General features: G+C 38.2%; 1 protein-coding gene across 7 annotated transcripts in view; it reads right to left on the bottom strand.

The window, feature by feature from the left end:
• The window catches only part of LOC113113959 (ATPase phospholipid transporting 11C (ATP11C blood group)), a 57365-nt gene that overhangs the window by 22607 nt on the left and 17626 nt on the right, over window positions 1-17132 (bottom strand). For 6 of the 7 annotated variants that reach the window (XR_003293658.1, XM_026280564.1, XM_026280563.1 and 3 more), the window contains exons 2-3: window positions 12399-12518; window positions 6223-6312 (exon numbers count right to left, since the gene is read on the bottom strand). Coding sequence is in view for 6 of the 7 variants with exons in the window: in XM_026280564.1 (XP_026136349.1) it covers window positions 6223-6312; window positions 12399-12518 (210 nt within the window). In the remaining variant the exon portion in view is untranslated. The remainder of the gene's footprint in view (window positions 1-6222; window positions 6313-12398; window positions 12519-17132) is intronic. The other variant, XM_026280569.1, reaches the window with a different exon arrangement.

The following is a 17132-nucleotide window of genomic DNA, read 5'->3' as shown; positions in this document are numbered from 1 at the left end:
TCAGCAATACGTTTGTCTTTCTGTGGTTCTAACTAAGTCTGTATGCTTGATTTATAAAACTATAAAATATAGATCAGCTAACTTTAATGATCAATATGATAATTAAAATTACTATTTTTATTCATTTACAAAAGTATGGTTCAGTATTCATTTGTTCAGTATTTCTTCAAACGACATGGCATCATAACTATGATAGCTTGAGTTTGAACATCCAAGATCCAGTTGCTGAAAACATAAAACACCAGTCTATCTTTAACATAACCGGTTTGTCATGCTGTAGAGAGCACAAACCATAACTCTTTCAGGAAACAACTTGAGGTAACAGCCACATGGTGTCATTAATACTTGCTCTATGTCTGTAAGTATGTGGAAGAAAAAAAATAGGGTAGGTTACAAAGTCAAGACCACAGAGGTGTGAACATTTTGTTTCGTCCTATGAGCTACAGAGACAGTGCATCTTCCGCTCACACCCTGCAGGGCCTGCCTGAAAGAGGCCAACGCAAAAACCACACGCCACAGTGAGAAACGGCATCTTCACTGCAGAAAGGCCTTAAAAACAAAGATGCCGTGTCGCTGCCAAAATTCCTGTAGGGGGAGACTGTAAAGCCGGCAGGACTTCAGAAGGTGAAAGCCCATCTCAGACCAACAACACTCCAGCTTAGAGTTTATAATCCCCATCATCCCGATCACACACACACACACACACTAAACACACAAACACCAGAGAGTGCTTTCAGCCTCAACCGAATAATCCCAAACAACCCTTCTGAAACATACTTACTTTTGGACTCTGCCATTAGACGTCATCTAAACCACTTTGCAATCTGGCCAATCATGCAACCCCCCCTCCTCATGTCACACGCAACCAGTTACTTAACAGCCACAAGTTACAGCTCGCAGACCAACCCAAATGCACTCAGGCATCTTTTTAAATTCTGCCCTATGGCTTATGCTAAAACAACATGCAGCACTGTGAGAAACAAGCGGTGTATGTGCGCAGACATGTTCACAAGAGCCCAAATCTTTCAGTAGTGACCCATCATGCGTTAAACATCTCTCAGTTGCCAGGTGTCTGCAAATGGCTGTTTAGTGGGACTGTCATCAGGAATATAAAGAGGAAGAGAAGATAGAGGGCTTTTCTTGCTAATTTGCTACACCTCCAGGACAAAGCAACATTAAGGGGATAGGTTCACTCTCAACTTGAAATTCTGTCATCATTTTGTCACCCTCACATTGTTCAAAAACCTTTATGATCCTCTTTATGCAGAAGATATTTGAGAAATGCCTCAGTGATTTTCTGTCCATAAAATGAAGTAAATGTTTTGAGCCCACTTGAAAAAAAGAAAGAAATACGGTAAAAAAATGTTTAACAAAAATATTTTTAGTATCTATTTACTGATTGTAGGAAAAGACTGTCTTGCCGTAATCTCCTTTACAGCATAGACTGTATGCGATGGTATCAACATATGACATTTTTTGGATTTAACTTAAATTTACGGTTAAAAAAAAAAAAGAAAAATACTAAATTCATGAACTGATATAATGTTTATATGTCAAAAGTACTAAAATCGGTTTTGAAAATGTATAATTGAGGTTAATATTAATACAGTATATAGACTGTATTATATAACGGTGTAAATATTTTCTGAATGTTATTTGTGCATTAAAACAATACATCACTGTAAGTAAAAAAAAAAAAAAAGGAACACGAAACGTCCCTTTTTTTTTTACTGCATATAAAAAAGGAATTCACCCGCTAACAGGTTAACCATAGTTGTACCATAACATTTTCATACAGGTTTGGAAGAACAGGTGTGAGTAAATGACAGCAAGTTTAACAAATTCAGCAGTTCAGAAAGGTACTTTTGTAACAGAAGCTCGAAAAACACCAAAGAAAGCATCTGACAGCTGTGAGTACCACTCCTGGTTTTCCCTGTAGCAGGTGGGGTTTCTTCTCTCTTTCTTCTTTTTTCTCTGATACTGACCCTTCTCCATGGAAGCCAGGGCTGAGTCTGGGATTCAGTCAGCAGAAAGCGCTCTAATGGGCTCGTGGCTCCTGCAAGTGATGGATGTTGTGGGGGCCAGCGGCCCCACACATATTTTTTGGATTTAATAAATTGATAAAGGCCCATCTGGATAAAGCCCACTGTGGCTTCCCACTCGATTAAAAAACATTAAGAGAGATGTGTCCCAAAATGCAGAGGACGGTCTGGCCTACAGTATGCTTTCCTTTGCTTTCTGTTTTTAATACACACACACACACACACACACACACACACACACACACACGCCTGCAATGGGAGTTTATTTCCCTGGATCGCTCAGTAACAGACAGCACCACTAATACAGCTCATCAGCAGCTGTAATGAAATACAGTGAGTTCTCTGATGAAGTGCTGCCCCTTCGTCATTTTTACGTTCATACGAAGCACCCCCACCCATCACTGCCAGACCCACCTCGCTAGTTCCACTGCAGAGACGCAAAACACCATCCATTTAACCGCTGCCTCAAGAGAGCCAATTCCCAAAGCTAATGCTGAACACATCAGTTACCGTCGAAACACCTTACAGAGGCAGACACACAACCTGTGAGATACTAAATACCAACACAGACCTTTCGTGAGACTAGACGTCACAACTTAATTGGCTGCATGTGAAAATGAGACTGAGAGGAACCAATATAACATACAATCTTAAAATAACATACTGTCTTCTCAGCCGGGGGTTGGGGCCCACTGGGAGCCTCAGCAAATTTTCAGGGAGCCGCAGTGTGAAAAACTTAATCAAAATGCTTAAAAATATAAGTTCAATTTTTTTTTTTCACCCCTGAATATTTCTTGTTTTTATTGATAAACTTACAGAATATTCTAGAACTACAAAATGAATTGTGGTTAATTTCAGCAGAGTATATTACATTTTTATTTTAATGATATAATGAAATACATCAATGTTACAAGTACAAAAAAAAAAAACTGCAGAAAAACAAGAGAAAATATAGAAAATATTGATATTATTAATCTTGAAATATGAACAATGGTCACAAAAAGGTTGATAACTGTTGTTGCACTGTATTTTCTGTTCTAAAACACTGAGCCACTTAATTTTTCAGCAAAAGCATGGGAAATTAGTTAGTGACCTATTGGCAAATTCAGTGCATAAAAGCTGTACTACAGCTCTCATCTGCCAACAGAAATATGATTCTAAGTCAGTGCATCACAGAGACATTCAATTCTGTTGTCAAAAAGCAGAGATCTTGTTTTCAGTGACATAAAACTGCACAGATAATAAATGTTCATTTTGAGTGGGAAAATGGGATTCCTACGACTGTTAAATATACAGTTCATGGAATTCATAATGTCGGTTGGTTGCTTTGTTTAAGACATTGTAAAATAACGTTTGAGACTTTTTGTCCTTGGCTGTTAAATGTATCAGGCTTCCAACCGTGTGTGTGTTTGCACAGTACTGTAAACCACGGTTTCCTCAACTGCTGGGTCACAAATCTGTTCTGTTGTTCTGTTCTGGTCTCAGACAGCCTACATCCAAATAATGAAATGAAACTAACTATATTGTGCAATAAAATAAGTAATGCTGTCAAACGATTAATCACAAGTAATCACATCCAAAATAAAAGTTTGTTTACATGATATGTGTGTGTACTGTGTTTATTTATGTATATAAATGCTCTCACATGCATGTATATATTTAAGAAAAATGTTACGTTTATATATGACATTTATATATAAATTATATGAATATATTTTATATGAATTATATGAATATATACACACACATATTTTCAAAATACATACTGTATGTGTATGTATTTATAAATAATATAAAGAATAAATATACACAGTACATAAACATTATGTAAACAAAAACTTATTTTGGATGAGATTAATCACACTTAATAGTTTGACAGCACTAAAATAAGTCATGCATGCATTTTTGTATGGTGAAAGGTTTTGGTTGTTGGGTCACCACTTCAAGTCTATTGTAAAATCGGAGTCCTGCGGTAAAACTAGAGTTTTTTGTCACTGATGCCACTGCAGATGTTCTTCCGTTTCATTTTAGCAGCATTAAAATGTGGCACAACATTTAGAAGCATTATGTTTGACTCTGCATGTGCTTTTAAATAACTAAAATTAACATCCTGAAGAGTTCAAAATAAAGAATCAATGAATCATATTGTACATGTATGTACTACTTCCTTTCATCCCTCACATTTGACTACTCTGACTAAGATACATGCGCCAAAAACATCCTCTTATTTCACATTATGCACTAATTTCCTCTTTATGGTTAAGCACACTTCCACTCGGCTGAACACTGAGTGCTTGTTAGAGAAATCTCTTCTTCTGCCTTCACACACACACACACATACACACACACACACACACACACACACACACACACACACACACACACACACACACACACACACAGGTATTTAGAACATTCCAGCAGAATGTGTGTCAAAATGTGCGTGTGAGAGACAGAGATCCCCCTTGACTCCTCCCCTCCTCTGTTCTCCTCTCCTCCGTCCTCGCATCTCTCTTTTCCCATCAGGACTCCGGCGAAGGCACGCAGTGCTATTTTTAGAGTACTGGTGCTTTTTTATCAGTCAGTGTCTATTTGTGGCTCAAAAGAACTACAGAGGGCTTCCTGGCTGCTGACGTCAGCAGTGCTGTGCTGCAGAGGCATACAGGGAGGGGGGAGAAAGAGAGAGAGAGAAGGAGGAGAACAAAGAAATGAGGAATAGAGAGGGGGTAAAGAACAGAAAAATGGCATAGGGAGACAGAACTGGGCATAAGACGATGGTGCGTTCACAATGGGCCTTAAGAGAATCATGCGGATCTATTTGGAGGCTGGTGATTCAAGCGCAGTTCTTGTGTGACAGGTGTGCGTGTGTGTCTCCCTTGTGCTGTTATAATACTGGGCTGCGTGGGGAGAGCTAGTCAGAGAGCATAAGGAGCCCCTCCAGAGAAAAGCAGGATTAGTTAAGGCATGTCAGACGCATGCCAGAATCGGGCAAACACCTGGGGATCTCTCCCTCTCACACACACACACATCACAACATGGATGCACATTTAGATTTACTGTGAGATGCACGTGTATAGGCTGTGGATAAAATAGAATGACCGTGCCATGTTTAGTTAGTGACTAAGGTCATCTTAAGCATATAATGTCAAGTCTGTATGATCTATATTTCATTCATATAATTTACAAGGCTTATTTAACTGAGAATCTGGATCATGAATTAAATTTTAAAAAATTTATCTAAGAATTTTCTGATTTCAAAAGATCTGTCAGATGCTTTTTTTATATTTTCAGAAAACAGTCAATTATATTTCAAACATGAGTTTCAAAGTATTTTTGTTTGGTATCTTTTTGATAATAATAAGATTTTTTTAAAACAGCAAATCAGCACATTAGAATGATATCTGAAGGATTATGTGAAACTGAAGGCTGAAGTAATGACGCTGAAAATTCAGCTTTGCCATCACTGGAATGAATTACATTTTGAAATATATTAAAATATAAAACAGTTTTAATTTCAATTTAATTTTTCAACACAGGATTTTCTTTTATTTTACTGTATTGTTAAATTAAATGGATGTAGCCTTGGTGAGCATCAGATACTTCTTTCAAACCATTCAAATTGATACTAAGCCCAAACCTTTGAACACTATTGCCTTGATGCTGCCTTAACCCCATACTGCCTGAGATCGCAGCATTTGCAGGTTTGGACACAATCATAATTAGCATCAATCTCACACTTATACAAAATAGAAATAAAATGTTGCCGAGTCAGTTGTCAAATCGTGTCTTACAATTCTCACTCCTCTTGAACCTGACACCGACAAGACTAGAAGCTCTTCAGCAATCCACCATTAACCTTTATTAAATACACACATTTGCGTAAACGGCATCAGCTGTTAACATGGTTCCACTCACTAGTTTAACTAAGGTTGCCTTCATGTGCTTTTATGAAGAAAAGAGCAGAGGCTTTCCTGCTCACTGCCTCTCTCTGCCATTATCATCACAGGTCCAATGACATCAGATCAGCACGGGGAAGAACCAGCCAGGCTATGAGTCACACATAAACACACTTGTATCCTCTCTCTCTCTCTCTCGCTCTCACACACATACACACAGAGACACAAAGTATGTCTCTCTGGGGATGACAAATGCTTATGACTAATCAAATGACCTCACTTACCTGAACCAAGAATATGATGAGGAAGTAAAAATTAGCAATTCTTCTAAACTGCTCGAATAGATTCTTTGGCAGGAAGTTCCACACTGTGTACTGAGGAAATGAGAAAAAAAAATGGTGTCAAACAGTAACAAGCTTAAAACCAACAAGCTGTCAATTACTTTATTTAAAGTTGCAAAAAGGGTTTTAAATAGGGTTTGGATGGTTCATCCAAAAATGGAAATTGTGTCATTGTTTATACTTCACAAAAAAACGATTAATGGCTTCAGTAGACTTGTGATATAGCACACAAGTCATGTCAATTACTTTTAAGGTGCTTTTTTGTCATCTCAGTTCCAATTCATTTTCATTATTCGGACAAAAAAGGCTTTTCTCCAAAATCAAACAGAATTTTTTTATTTTTAACTGAACTATTCATTTACAGCGATGTGAGTCTAAACCCACATCCTGATCAAAAGCAGGAGGAAGGATTAAATGCATCCAATATTCATCAGCTCCTGTGTTTGTGCTTTTCTGGGAGAGGGAGCTGAGACTTCAATAGCTCTGGAGCTCTCTGATGTGTGTGACCGAGCGGCAGCTCTCTGGGCTTGCAGCTATTACATTGATTTGGATTAGCAACTTATCGCTTCATTCGGTGAACCCCAGAAAGGGGAACCTGCCACATGACCCGTTTGGCACTGGCTCACTATTTATTCAGCTCTCTTTTAGGAAATGAACACAACAGCAGAAGCATACTAGCTCATGAATGAGAGTTAACATCAAATAAGGCTGAATCTAATACAAACAGGAAAGTGTTTTATATTTTGATGCTGTGACTTCACCATTTTAAATCAACTTTTTAGCAAGAGAATAAGTGCAAGTTAGTAAATTATATATACATACATGCATACATACATGCATGCATACATATACACACACACATAAAGGTGATGGTCATATAATTCGAATATCATCAAAAAGTTGATTATTTCACCAATTCCATTCAAAAAGTTAAACTTGTATATTATATTAATTCATTACACACAGACTGATATATTTCAAATGTTTATTTCTTTTAATTTTGACTATTAGAGCAAACTGGGCTCTCATAACACCTGAGCAGTGCCATAGACTGGACTCCATGCCACGCCGCATTCCTAAAAATCCTTTCTTTGCATGGTCTTAAGTAATATTCAAATTTTCTGAGATACTGAATTTGGAATTTTCCTTAGTTGTCAGCTATAATCATCTAAATTAAAAGAAATAAACATTTGAAATTTATCAGTTTGTTTGTAATGAATGAATATAATATACAAATATCACTTTTTGAATGGAATTAGTGAAATAAATCAACTTTTTGATGATATGCTAATTATATGACCAGCACCTGTATATACAGTGCTGTGAAAAAGTTTTTGCCACATTCCTGTTTTTTTTTGGTATGATGTTCTATTTATGAAATGCTGCGTTGATTTTTGGTTTTGGGACACAAGCCTTCTTAAATGTTTAACTTGTCGCATCAGTCCAGGACTGGGCGATATGGGCAAAAAAACATATCTCTATATTTTGGGCCGATTTGCAATATCAAATATATATGTAGGTATTTTCGTTTTTTGTATTTGTATAAAACAAAATCTGCGTTTAATATCTATTCATTTCTCTTACCGCCCAATGTTGTCCAACAAAACGATACATATTAAAAGCTATCAAAACAAATAAAGTTAATGCAACCATGTAAGCCTTTATATTATGTGCAAAAAAATGGTTAAAATCACATTTCAATCTAAAATTGTAATATTACAATCTAAATACAAAAATAAGGCTTTTATAATAAAAAATAAAGCAGAAGTTAAATTCACTAAACTAAAAATGAGAACAAAAGCACCGAGTTGTTTGGCTATTTTGATTATTCCATTGCAGTCTCTTTACAGTCAGTGCTATAATAAAAATAGACTTACTTGTGATTATAATTATAGCGCTCCTATGTAATTGAGCTCTGTCTGTTTGGCACGCAGGCGAAAAACAGTGCTCGTTCAATGAAGTTTAGCCGAGAATCCCAGAACAGAAGGCTCATGCACTTATGACAAAATGTTTTAAATATTTCCATGGCTTTCTAACATTTACAGATGGAGGATATACCTGTGATATGTAAGTTATGCAGGAAGACAGCATATCTCAAACATATTAAACATAGTGAATAGCCTGTGTCTCAGTCAGAGGCACATGCAGCCTTTCTGTCTGAGAATATGTCGAGACTGTCTGAGATGGGCCGAGCCACTTAAACTACTGAAAAACAAAACTATAAACTATGTCTTACCAGGCCTGAATATGAAGCTTGTCACATGTTAAGAAGAAATTGGATAAAGCACTTTCTCCACAGCAACTCAGTCGGTGTCCTGCCTATATTTTCAGATGCGCTCTTATTAAACTATTGTATATCGATATAAATAGTATTGCCTCATATCAAATCGCTTATAAAGAAAATATCGGTATATTGTACAAACTTGATATACCACCCAGCACCTACCCTTACGAAAATGAACCATGGTTTTACTACAAATAAAACCAAAAAACCATGGTTACTGTAGTTAAACCATGGTAACCACAAATTAACCATGGTTTTGCTATATTAACCATAGTTTAACCATGGTATTTGTAGTAAATCTGTGGTTTTACAAATGGCAGTCAATACGCCAAAAAACCATGGGTTACTACAATTTTACTATAATAAAACCATGTTTATTTTTCATAAGGGTACATCAGTCCACTGAATGTTTCCCCTAAAGTAATCAAGATGTAACTAAGGTTGCCTTCATGTGCTTTTATGGAGAAGAGCAGAGGCTTCCTTGTCTCACTGCCTCTCTGCCATTATCATCACAGGTACAACGACATCAGATCAGTGATCAAGATATTTTTGGACAAATGTGAGAAGGGCCTTTGTGTTCTTTTTAGTCAGAAATTGCTTTTGCCTTGGAAATCTCCAACGGATGCAGTTTTTCCCAGTCTCTTTCTTATTGTTGAATCATGAACACTAACCTTAAAGTGTTAGCTCACCCAAAAATTAAAATTATGTTATTAATGACTCATGTCGTTCCAAACCTGTAAGACCTCCGTTCATCTCCGGAACACAGTTAAAGATATTTTAGATTTAATCCGAGAGCTTTCTGTCCCTCCATTGAAACTGTGTGTATGGTATACTGTCCATGTCCAGAAAGTTAATAAAAACATCATCAAAGTAGTCCATGTGACATCAGAGGGTCAGTTAGACTTTGTTGAAGCATCGAAAATACATTTTGGTCCAAAAATTACTACTTTATTCAGCATTGTCTTCTCTTCCATGTCTGTTGTGAGAGAGAGTAAAAAAAAAAAAAAAAAAAAGCAGTTTAGTGATATCCGGTTCGCGAACAAATAATTTGATTTAACTGGTTCTTCTTGAACCAGCTCACCAAATCGAACTGAATAGTTTGAAACGGTGTGCATCTCCAATAAGCATTTATCCACAAATTACTTAAGCTGTTAACATTTTTAACGTGGCTGACACTCCATCCAAGTTAAAATAAACCAATATCCCAGAGTAATTCGTGTACTCAAACAGTACACTGATCATGGTGAAGTGGAAAAATAATTAATATTGTGTATGACTCCCATGATCTTGGAGGATTGCATCCTTACATCTCGGCAATGACTCAAATAACTTTTTAATTAAGTAATCTGGAATAGCAAAGAAAGCAGTCTTGCAGGACTCCCAGAGTTCATCAAAATTTTTTGGTTTCATCTTCAATGCCTCCTCCTTCATCTTACCCTAGACATGCTCTATAATGTTCATGTCTGGTGACTGGGCTGGCCAATCCTGGAGCAACTTGACCTTCTTTGCTTTCAGGAACTTTGATGTGGAGACTCAAGTATGAGAAAGAGCGTCATCCTGCTGAAGAATATGCCCTCTCTTGTGTTTTGGAATGTAATGGGCACCAAGAATATCTTGATGCCTCAGGCTGTTGATGTTGCCATCCACTCTGCAGATCTCTCACACGCCCCAATACTGAATGATTTTGAATGACTGAATGATGAACCATAATTTGTCCTCCACCAAACTTGACTGTTTTCTGTGTGAATCTTGGGTCCATGCGGGTTCCAATAGGTCTTCTGCAGTATTTGCGACGATTGGGATGAAGTTCAATAGATGATTCATCAGAAAAATCAGCCTTCTGCCACTTTTCCACAGTCCATCCTTCCTGCAAGCTGTGGGCTTTGGCAAATGCAACACAATTTTTTAGTTGTCTTCTGTTTAATGCTGGTTTCTGAGCACTAATTCACCCATTGAGACCACTGGGTGAGAGAATCGACAAAATGTTCTTGTAGATGCAGGGGTTTCTGGTGACCAGCTCTTACGTAGCTCTGCCGCAGTTGAAAAAGGGCAGGCCCAGGAGTGTCTAACCAACAAATGGTCCTCTCGAACAGTTGTCTTACGGGGTCTGCCTGACCTGGGCCTGTCATGAACTTCACCAGTTTCTTCAAATCTTTTTCTTATCCTCTCCACTTGATGTTTAGAAACATTAAATATGTCTGCTACCTCAGCAGTAGACTTGGTCTTCAGGCTCTGGATGATCAGCACTTTGGTCTGTGGTTGAATCTTTGGCACGCTGTCAGAGGTCAGGATGCATTTCAAATGAAGGTTGGATGTGCTGGGGTTCTTCTTCTACACACCTGAGAATGTGTTACAGTATTTGTCACAGGTGATGGTCTAATATGTGATTGGTTGAATCCTCTAAAGATGTGACAAGACATTTGTCTGAGCAAAGTCTTTCCTTTCTGTCCCAATTAAAAATCAAGGCATAATAAGATTTTATTTCTGTAAAATAAGCGTAATCTAGAGGCCTTTGCCTTTCATATAAGCCACTTTTGATTCCAAATGAAGTCAAGTTATTATTTGTTGTTCCTACACTCCCTGACAAATAATTTGTCACCTATCCAAGTTGTAAGGATAAATAAGGGGGCAAAAACCTTTTCAAGGCACTATATATATATATATATATATATATATATATATATATATATATATATATATATATATAAAGCTGTATTATTCCATAAAATATAATACACTAAAAATTCACTCTTTTGTGTTGAATTTCAAATGTCCAATATGCCAAAAACTCAGCTATACAACTGAAAATAAATGCAAATACTGACTGAATAATGTTGGAGAGGAGATAAAAAAAAGAAAAAGAGACAGAAAAATAACTGGAATGTGGACCGCTATTGCCACCTAATATAACCATCACTGCTAAATAATGGATCACCATGGGTGAAGAAAGTGAAAGAGTGCAGTTTGTGGCACCTGCAATAAGATAAAAGGGAATACATTGTCATTTCTAACAGCAGATGTTATACCGGGGTGAACTCGAGAATTTGTGGCAGGTCTGGACCAATTTTAGAGGAAAAAATGGGATCCCATGGATACCATGGAGAAAAGGTTATGCTAAGTTTGAAGGGGGAAGATGCAAAGTGGTTGCATAGAGAAGTGTAAACATCTTAGTGCAGGTAATTAAAGAGTGTTTCGATCCTCATGCAAGAGAGGAACTGATCACCGGATACCACAGCACAACCACAGGTCTGATAAATCTATTACATCTTACTCCCTTGTTTCTTCCTTTTGTATCTTAAAATACTCCTCATCTATCGACTGAATGATGAGATTCAGGAAGTCCCACAAGAGTAAGGGGGGGCAGAGTCAACCACCCCGAACACTTGAGCATTAATTGCAACTATGTATTTATCAGCCGGATCTTAAGCACTGCTCTGACAGGCAAATTAGGGAGTTTCGTGGGGTGGAAGGGGGGTGCTAAGATCAGTTTGTGAAGAACTAATTATGAAAGAGCACAGGAAAAAAGAGAAAATGGGAAGGAATTTCTAAGTAGAAGGGTCCCAACAGTCTCTTCACACCTGGAGGAACAGGTGGCTGAACACCAGGACTCGAGAGATGCCATACTCTCCACATGCTGCTGCTAACACACATCTCTTACGTGTTAATGCTGCAGTGCAGTTGCCATGGCATAAAACAACACTTGCTAATTACGAGCTAAAGAAAATTACAAACAGGCTCTGTGTGATCTGATTACACAACAGGGAGGTTAAGCAATGGCCCAGTTCGTGCTTTCAGATTCGTGATGAGGTGAAGTATAACAAAAACCAGAAGTTACCTTGGAGGACACAATCCTGTTGTCACAGAATTTAGAGGGGATGAAGGCCTCTGTGTCTGGACATGGCCGATGTCCTACATAGATTGTCCTGCTGTCCACTCGATTCTCATCTCCTCCACACTACATGGACACAAGGAGAAACAGTAAAAGAGAGTGTGAGAGAGAGAGAGAGAGAAAGAGATCATTCTCATGAACAGTTAAAACAACACAGCCTTTACACTAGGTCATAGAATTGTTGTGACATCTTTTGGCTTAAATGTCAGCATGGTAACATTATATAGCGGTTTATACTGCACTCTCAGGAGAAAAGAAAAAAAAAGGTACACTTTTTGTTGTTATAGGACAGCATAGAGATGACAGGAAGTGAAGAGGGAGAAGGTGGGGGGCAGGATCGGGGGAGATGTCCCTGAGCCAGGATTCAAACTCGGGACACCAATTGCGCAATGGCACTATATGTTGGACCATTGTCCTAAATACTTGTACCTTTGGAATAGTTAATGCTTTTGCACCTTTTTTATATTTGAATTACTATTTTGATTACCTTTTACCGTTTTATTTATTAATGTATTTATTTATACACACACACACACGTTTTTTTTTTTTTTGTAAGGGTCAATTAAAATATTTGCTATATATATATATATAAAAAAAGGAAAAAATAAACAACCCCTAAAGTATAATAACTAAAGGTCTGAGATGTGTACTTTCAGCTTTACAGCACATGCTTTAGCACAGCTCCAAATTTACTGAGACACAGCCAAGTATAACAAAGGTTCGGTGGGTCCAAGTGTGTTCAAGCTCCTGAGACTTATTTTTTGACAGTTTTAAGATCTCACTCTTAAGGCTGAATGCAATCACATGATTTATTCTTTTTTTTTTTTTTACTAGATAACATGTGGGATCAGAGGATGTGTGGTCATTTTCACACAGCACTGGAAGTATTTAGGTATTGTTGTGTAAAAAAACAGTCAGGGTGTAGCTGGGGCAGTTACTCGGAAATGTAGTCACTGAACAGAATTTAGTGTTTCCTGCACTGCTATTCAGCAGAGACACAGTGAAGATGCTGAATCTAAAGCTCCACTGCAAAAGAAAACCTGGGTTGGGAGATTATCAGAACTGAATGTAATGAGATAAAACAGTGCGTACCACAAAATAATAAAAAGATAATTGACAGAAAACATGCCTTTCTTAATGCAGCAACACACACAAAAAAATTCAGATTAATAAATCAGTCAAAAAGACTGCTTATAACAAATTAAAGTTACTGAATTTAAGTTAAATGACTCCCTGACTGCAAATTTGTGAGAGAATGTAGTTAAAGATACAGATTTTTGTTTTGTATGTAGTGTTTGGCAGAGGGATTGCAGTTGCTCGCCCACTGTAAAAAAAATCCCTAAGAAACACTGTAACAGGTCTGTGAGTTTCCCCTGTGGTCAAGTTAGTGACTCGGGACATTTCTGTAGAGTGAAAAGGGGAAACAACTTGACTCGAAGCAGTGTAAGCATGGGATTACCAGAGGAAATGTTGACATAAAACATACACGCTGATGGACAGCCAGGAAGCCAGATCTCTGCAGCTGGACTTTAGAATGATACATATGAGACAGAGAGAGAGAGGGAGATAGAACCATTTAAAACAACCCCATTCACTACAATGAATCAAGACTTTCCCTTGCTACAAATGAGAGAGGGTCATTTTGGACCAAATGAATCAGTGGAATGAATCAAGACGTTTTGGATGGCATACATGTAAGTCAGGACTGTAATGTAAATTTGAAAAAAAACATCACAACACAAGAAATAATTAACAATAATGACATAACAGCAAGCAGGGGAACTCAAAAAACAATGGACAATACAGCTTTTTTTTTTTAAACCGAGCATAGTCGATAATGCAGAGTTCAGAGGCATCTTAAAAATGCTACTTTTAGCTAGTCACTCTCACACACACACCACCATTTCTCTGTCACTGAGGGTCTCTATGAAGACAACATATGCTGTCACCACGTCTCAGCAGGCTTTCAGCATCACACTTCAACCCCACCCGCCGCCCACTCTCTTTCTCGCCCCCCTCCCCCTCAGTGTTTCCCAGGACAGTGTGAGCGGCAGTACCACAACTGCTGGTGTGAATGATTCAGAATGCATTGAGAGACCGAATCTGAGGGTTTAATGCAGTGTGTGAGTGTGTGCTGAGCCCCCCTCCATCGGGGGCCTCGGTTCATCTGTTCCACACCTCCGCCCCATCAGGTAGAGGGATGGTAGGCATAGTAGTGCTGTCACAACCTGTCCGGTAATGTTCAGCTCCTCGCTGACAGGACTTGTGTACGGTGTGTATCAGATAACACGCTGATCCTGTGTGTCGCATATCTGCCCTAATCGCTCGCATCAGTGTATTCATCACCTGAAAACTCAATCACAGCGTATCAGTATGCATCAGTGGTGCGCGATAACTCACGTCCCTCACTCGGGGCATCGAGGAACAAGAGGCTTATGTGTATCTACTGCAAACTAGATGCAAATCTTCAGCATACAAGTCACTCTCATCCACATCTGCACTCGGAGTCAGAGGAGACAGCTATTTAAAACAGTCAACGACTGTTTCATCTGCATCATCTTCTCGTCTCCCACTGGATATGCCCTCGATTCAGCTTTTTTTGAAAATGTACATGGCAGCGCAATCTGTATATTCTGGCTCGATGGTTGGGAAGAGACTGGGATTACGTAAATTTTTGTGAAGCGTGACGGCTGTTCACACATCAGTGTAGCATGCGGTGCGTTCCCTGGTCCCGGATGAAACAGGCTGGACCAAATGGAGAGGGGAGGGGCAGGTGTGAGGGGAGAGGAAATGGCACAGGTTCCAGAGCTCAGGGGATTGAATCCACCTCCAAATGCCACCCGGTGTAAAAGGAACACAGTGCAGAGCTTCGGGAAAAACAAAACAAACAGACGTGGAGCTGTGTTAAATCTAAACCGAATTATAAGGGTATCAAGGCCGGGACGATGCTTGTGTGAGGGCTGCAGTTTCAGCGTTTCACAGAAAGGTCAAAATGCGCTGTAAAAAGTGAATGATTTAGTGAGGTCCTCAGGTTAGATGCTTGCTCAGATACGGTCTCTTCGTTTCATTAGTTATACATCAACTACAGTCTGGCGAAGAGTTAGGAAGAAGGAAAAGAGGCCTTTGGGAGGGAATCCACTGAATGACTCCACTGATGATGATTATTTTCACGCTGTCTGTGATGTTTAACACCTGCAGGAATTTTGCAAATGGTAATGGCACAAAAAAGAGGCTATTTCAGGGAAGCAGTGTCATAAAAATGTGCCCAGACAATGGCTGAAAGACAGTGCACGAAAAGATTTCTAGACAGGATCTTAAAATTAAATGGGGTAAAAAAAAAAGTGTCAAAAAAAAAAAAAAAAAAATTCCAAGCTAGAATAAGCCAGTGTCATGATCACAGGAAAATGTACACAAACATCCCTTTTTAAATAAGCACTCATTTACTAGAAATGAACCATTCTGGTTTAGATACGAATAATGTTTTGATTAACATTTTTTGTTTATAAAAATGTATTTAAGAAAAACTCCTATATTCACTTTTATGACTATTATGAGCATTAATTTATATAACTGATAACTCGTGAGTTTGAGACGGATTCATGAATCATTCTGAATGATAGAATTACAAATGCTGAAATTATGAATCTGCAATACTATATTCTATACAATTCTATAATGAGCCTCATTTGCACACAACAGAGGTGTGTTTCCCAGGAAAGAACAACAATAACGTTTTAAATATTCATGGAGGAGCACTACATCACATATGGTACATGAAGAAGAGACTCACAGCTCTGACACAGGCAAATGTTGAGTGAACTGGCTCCACAGTGTCTCGGACTCGGACAAATCAATCAACGAGGCCTCTTAGTTAATTATTTTCACACCACTAAAGGAATACCTAGTTGTTCTGAAAAATGAAACTGTTTTCAGGAAGCTGATCCGTTGACTGATTATGGTGGAAAATGCACTGAATCTGTGTAAAAGTTCAGTTCTGATGGTTATTGATTACTCTGCTGGGTTAAAAGTGCAGGTCCGTGAGCATTGCTCATCTTCTCGTGTGTTTTTCTCATTGGGAGTCATTAACCACAGGATCAACGTTACAGCGCAGTCTCAAGGTTACCTGCTAAGCAAACACTGACAGGTCGCAGAATAAATCTTAGTTACACAACTACAGACAGAACACAAGAGCAGCATCATTCTGGAAAATTGTCAGAACAGACACAGAGAGTAAAGAGAATACAAAAAAACTAAAAACATAACGGTTTACACAAAGACAGCACAAGAAGAAAAAAAGCCAGGGGACAGGATAGATAAGAAAAACACCATTGAACTGGCAACAGAGTTCAGTGTTAAGCATAATGAGGGTCAGAATATAGGGCCCCGTTGCATTTTCAAAATGCTAGATTCTGGTGACACTCTTTCAAAACTGCTTATTCAAGGCCAAACAATGGAGACCATGCAGTGCTTTACTTTTACATTTTGATTACTTTAATCAGTTTCTGTATTATCTTTTACTTGAATGCTACTGTTAAATGGACCTATTGTACCTAAAAACACTGTTTTTCATTTGTGTCTTAGTTTTACTGTAGTCGTCCTTCTGTTTGACAAATGAATCTATGTGATTTTAGTCATATTTCCCTAGCTCATGCCCTCTTATCCTTTTAGCTTATTCAAATA

Source organism: Carassius auratus, chromosome 14 (assembly GCF_003368295.1).
Source record: "Carassius auratus strain Wakin chromosome 14, ASM336829v1, whole genome shotgun sequence".
In the NCBI taxonomy this organism is placed as follows: domain Eukaryota; kingdom Metazoa; phylum Chordata; class Actinopteri; order Cypriniformes; family Cyprinidae; genus Carassius; species Carassius auratus.
Note: the sequence above shows the minus strand (reverse complement) of the source record. Positions and strands in the feature narration are given on the sequence as shown.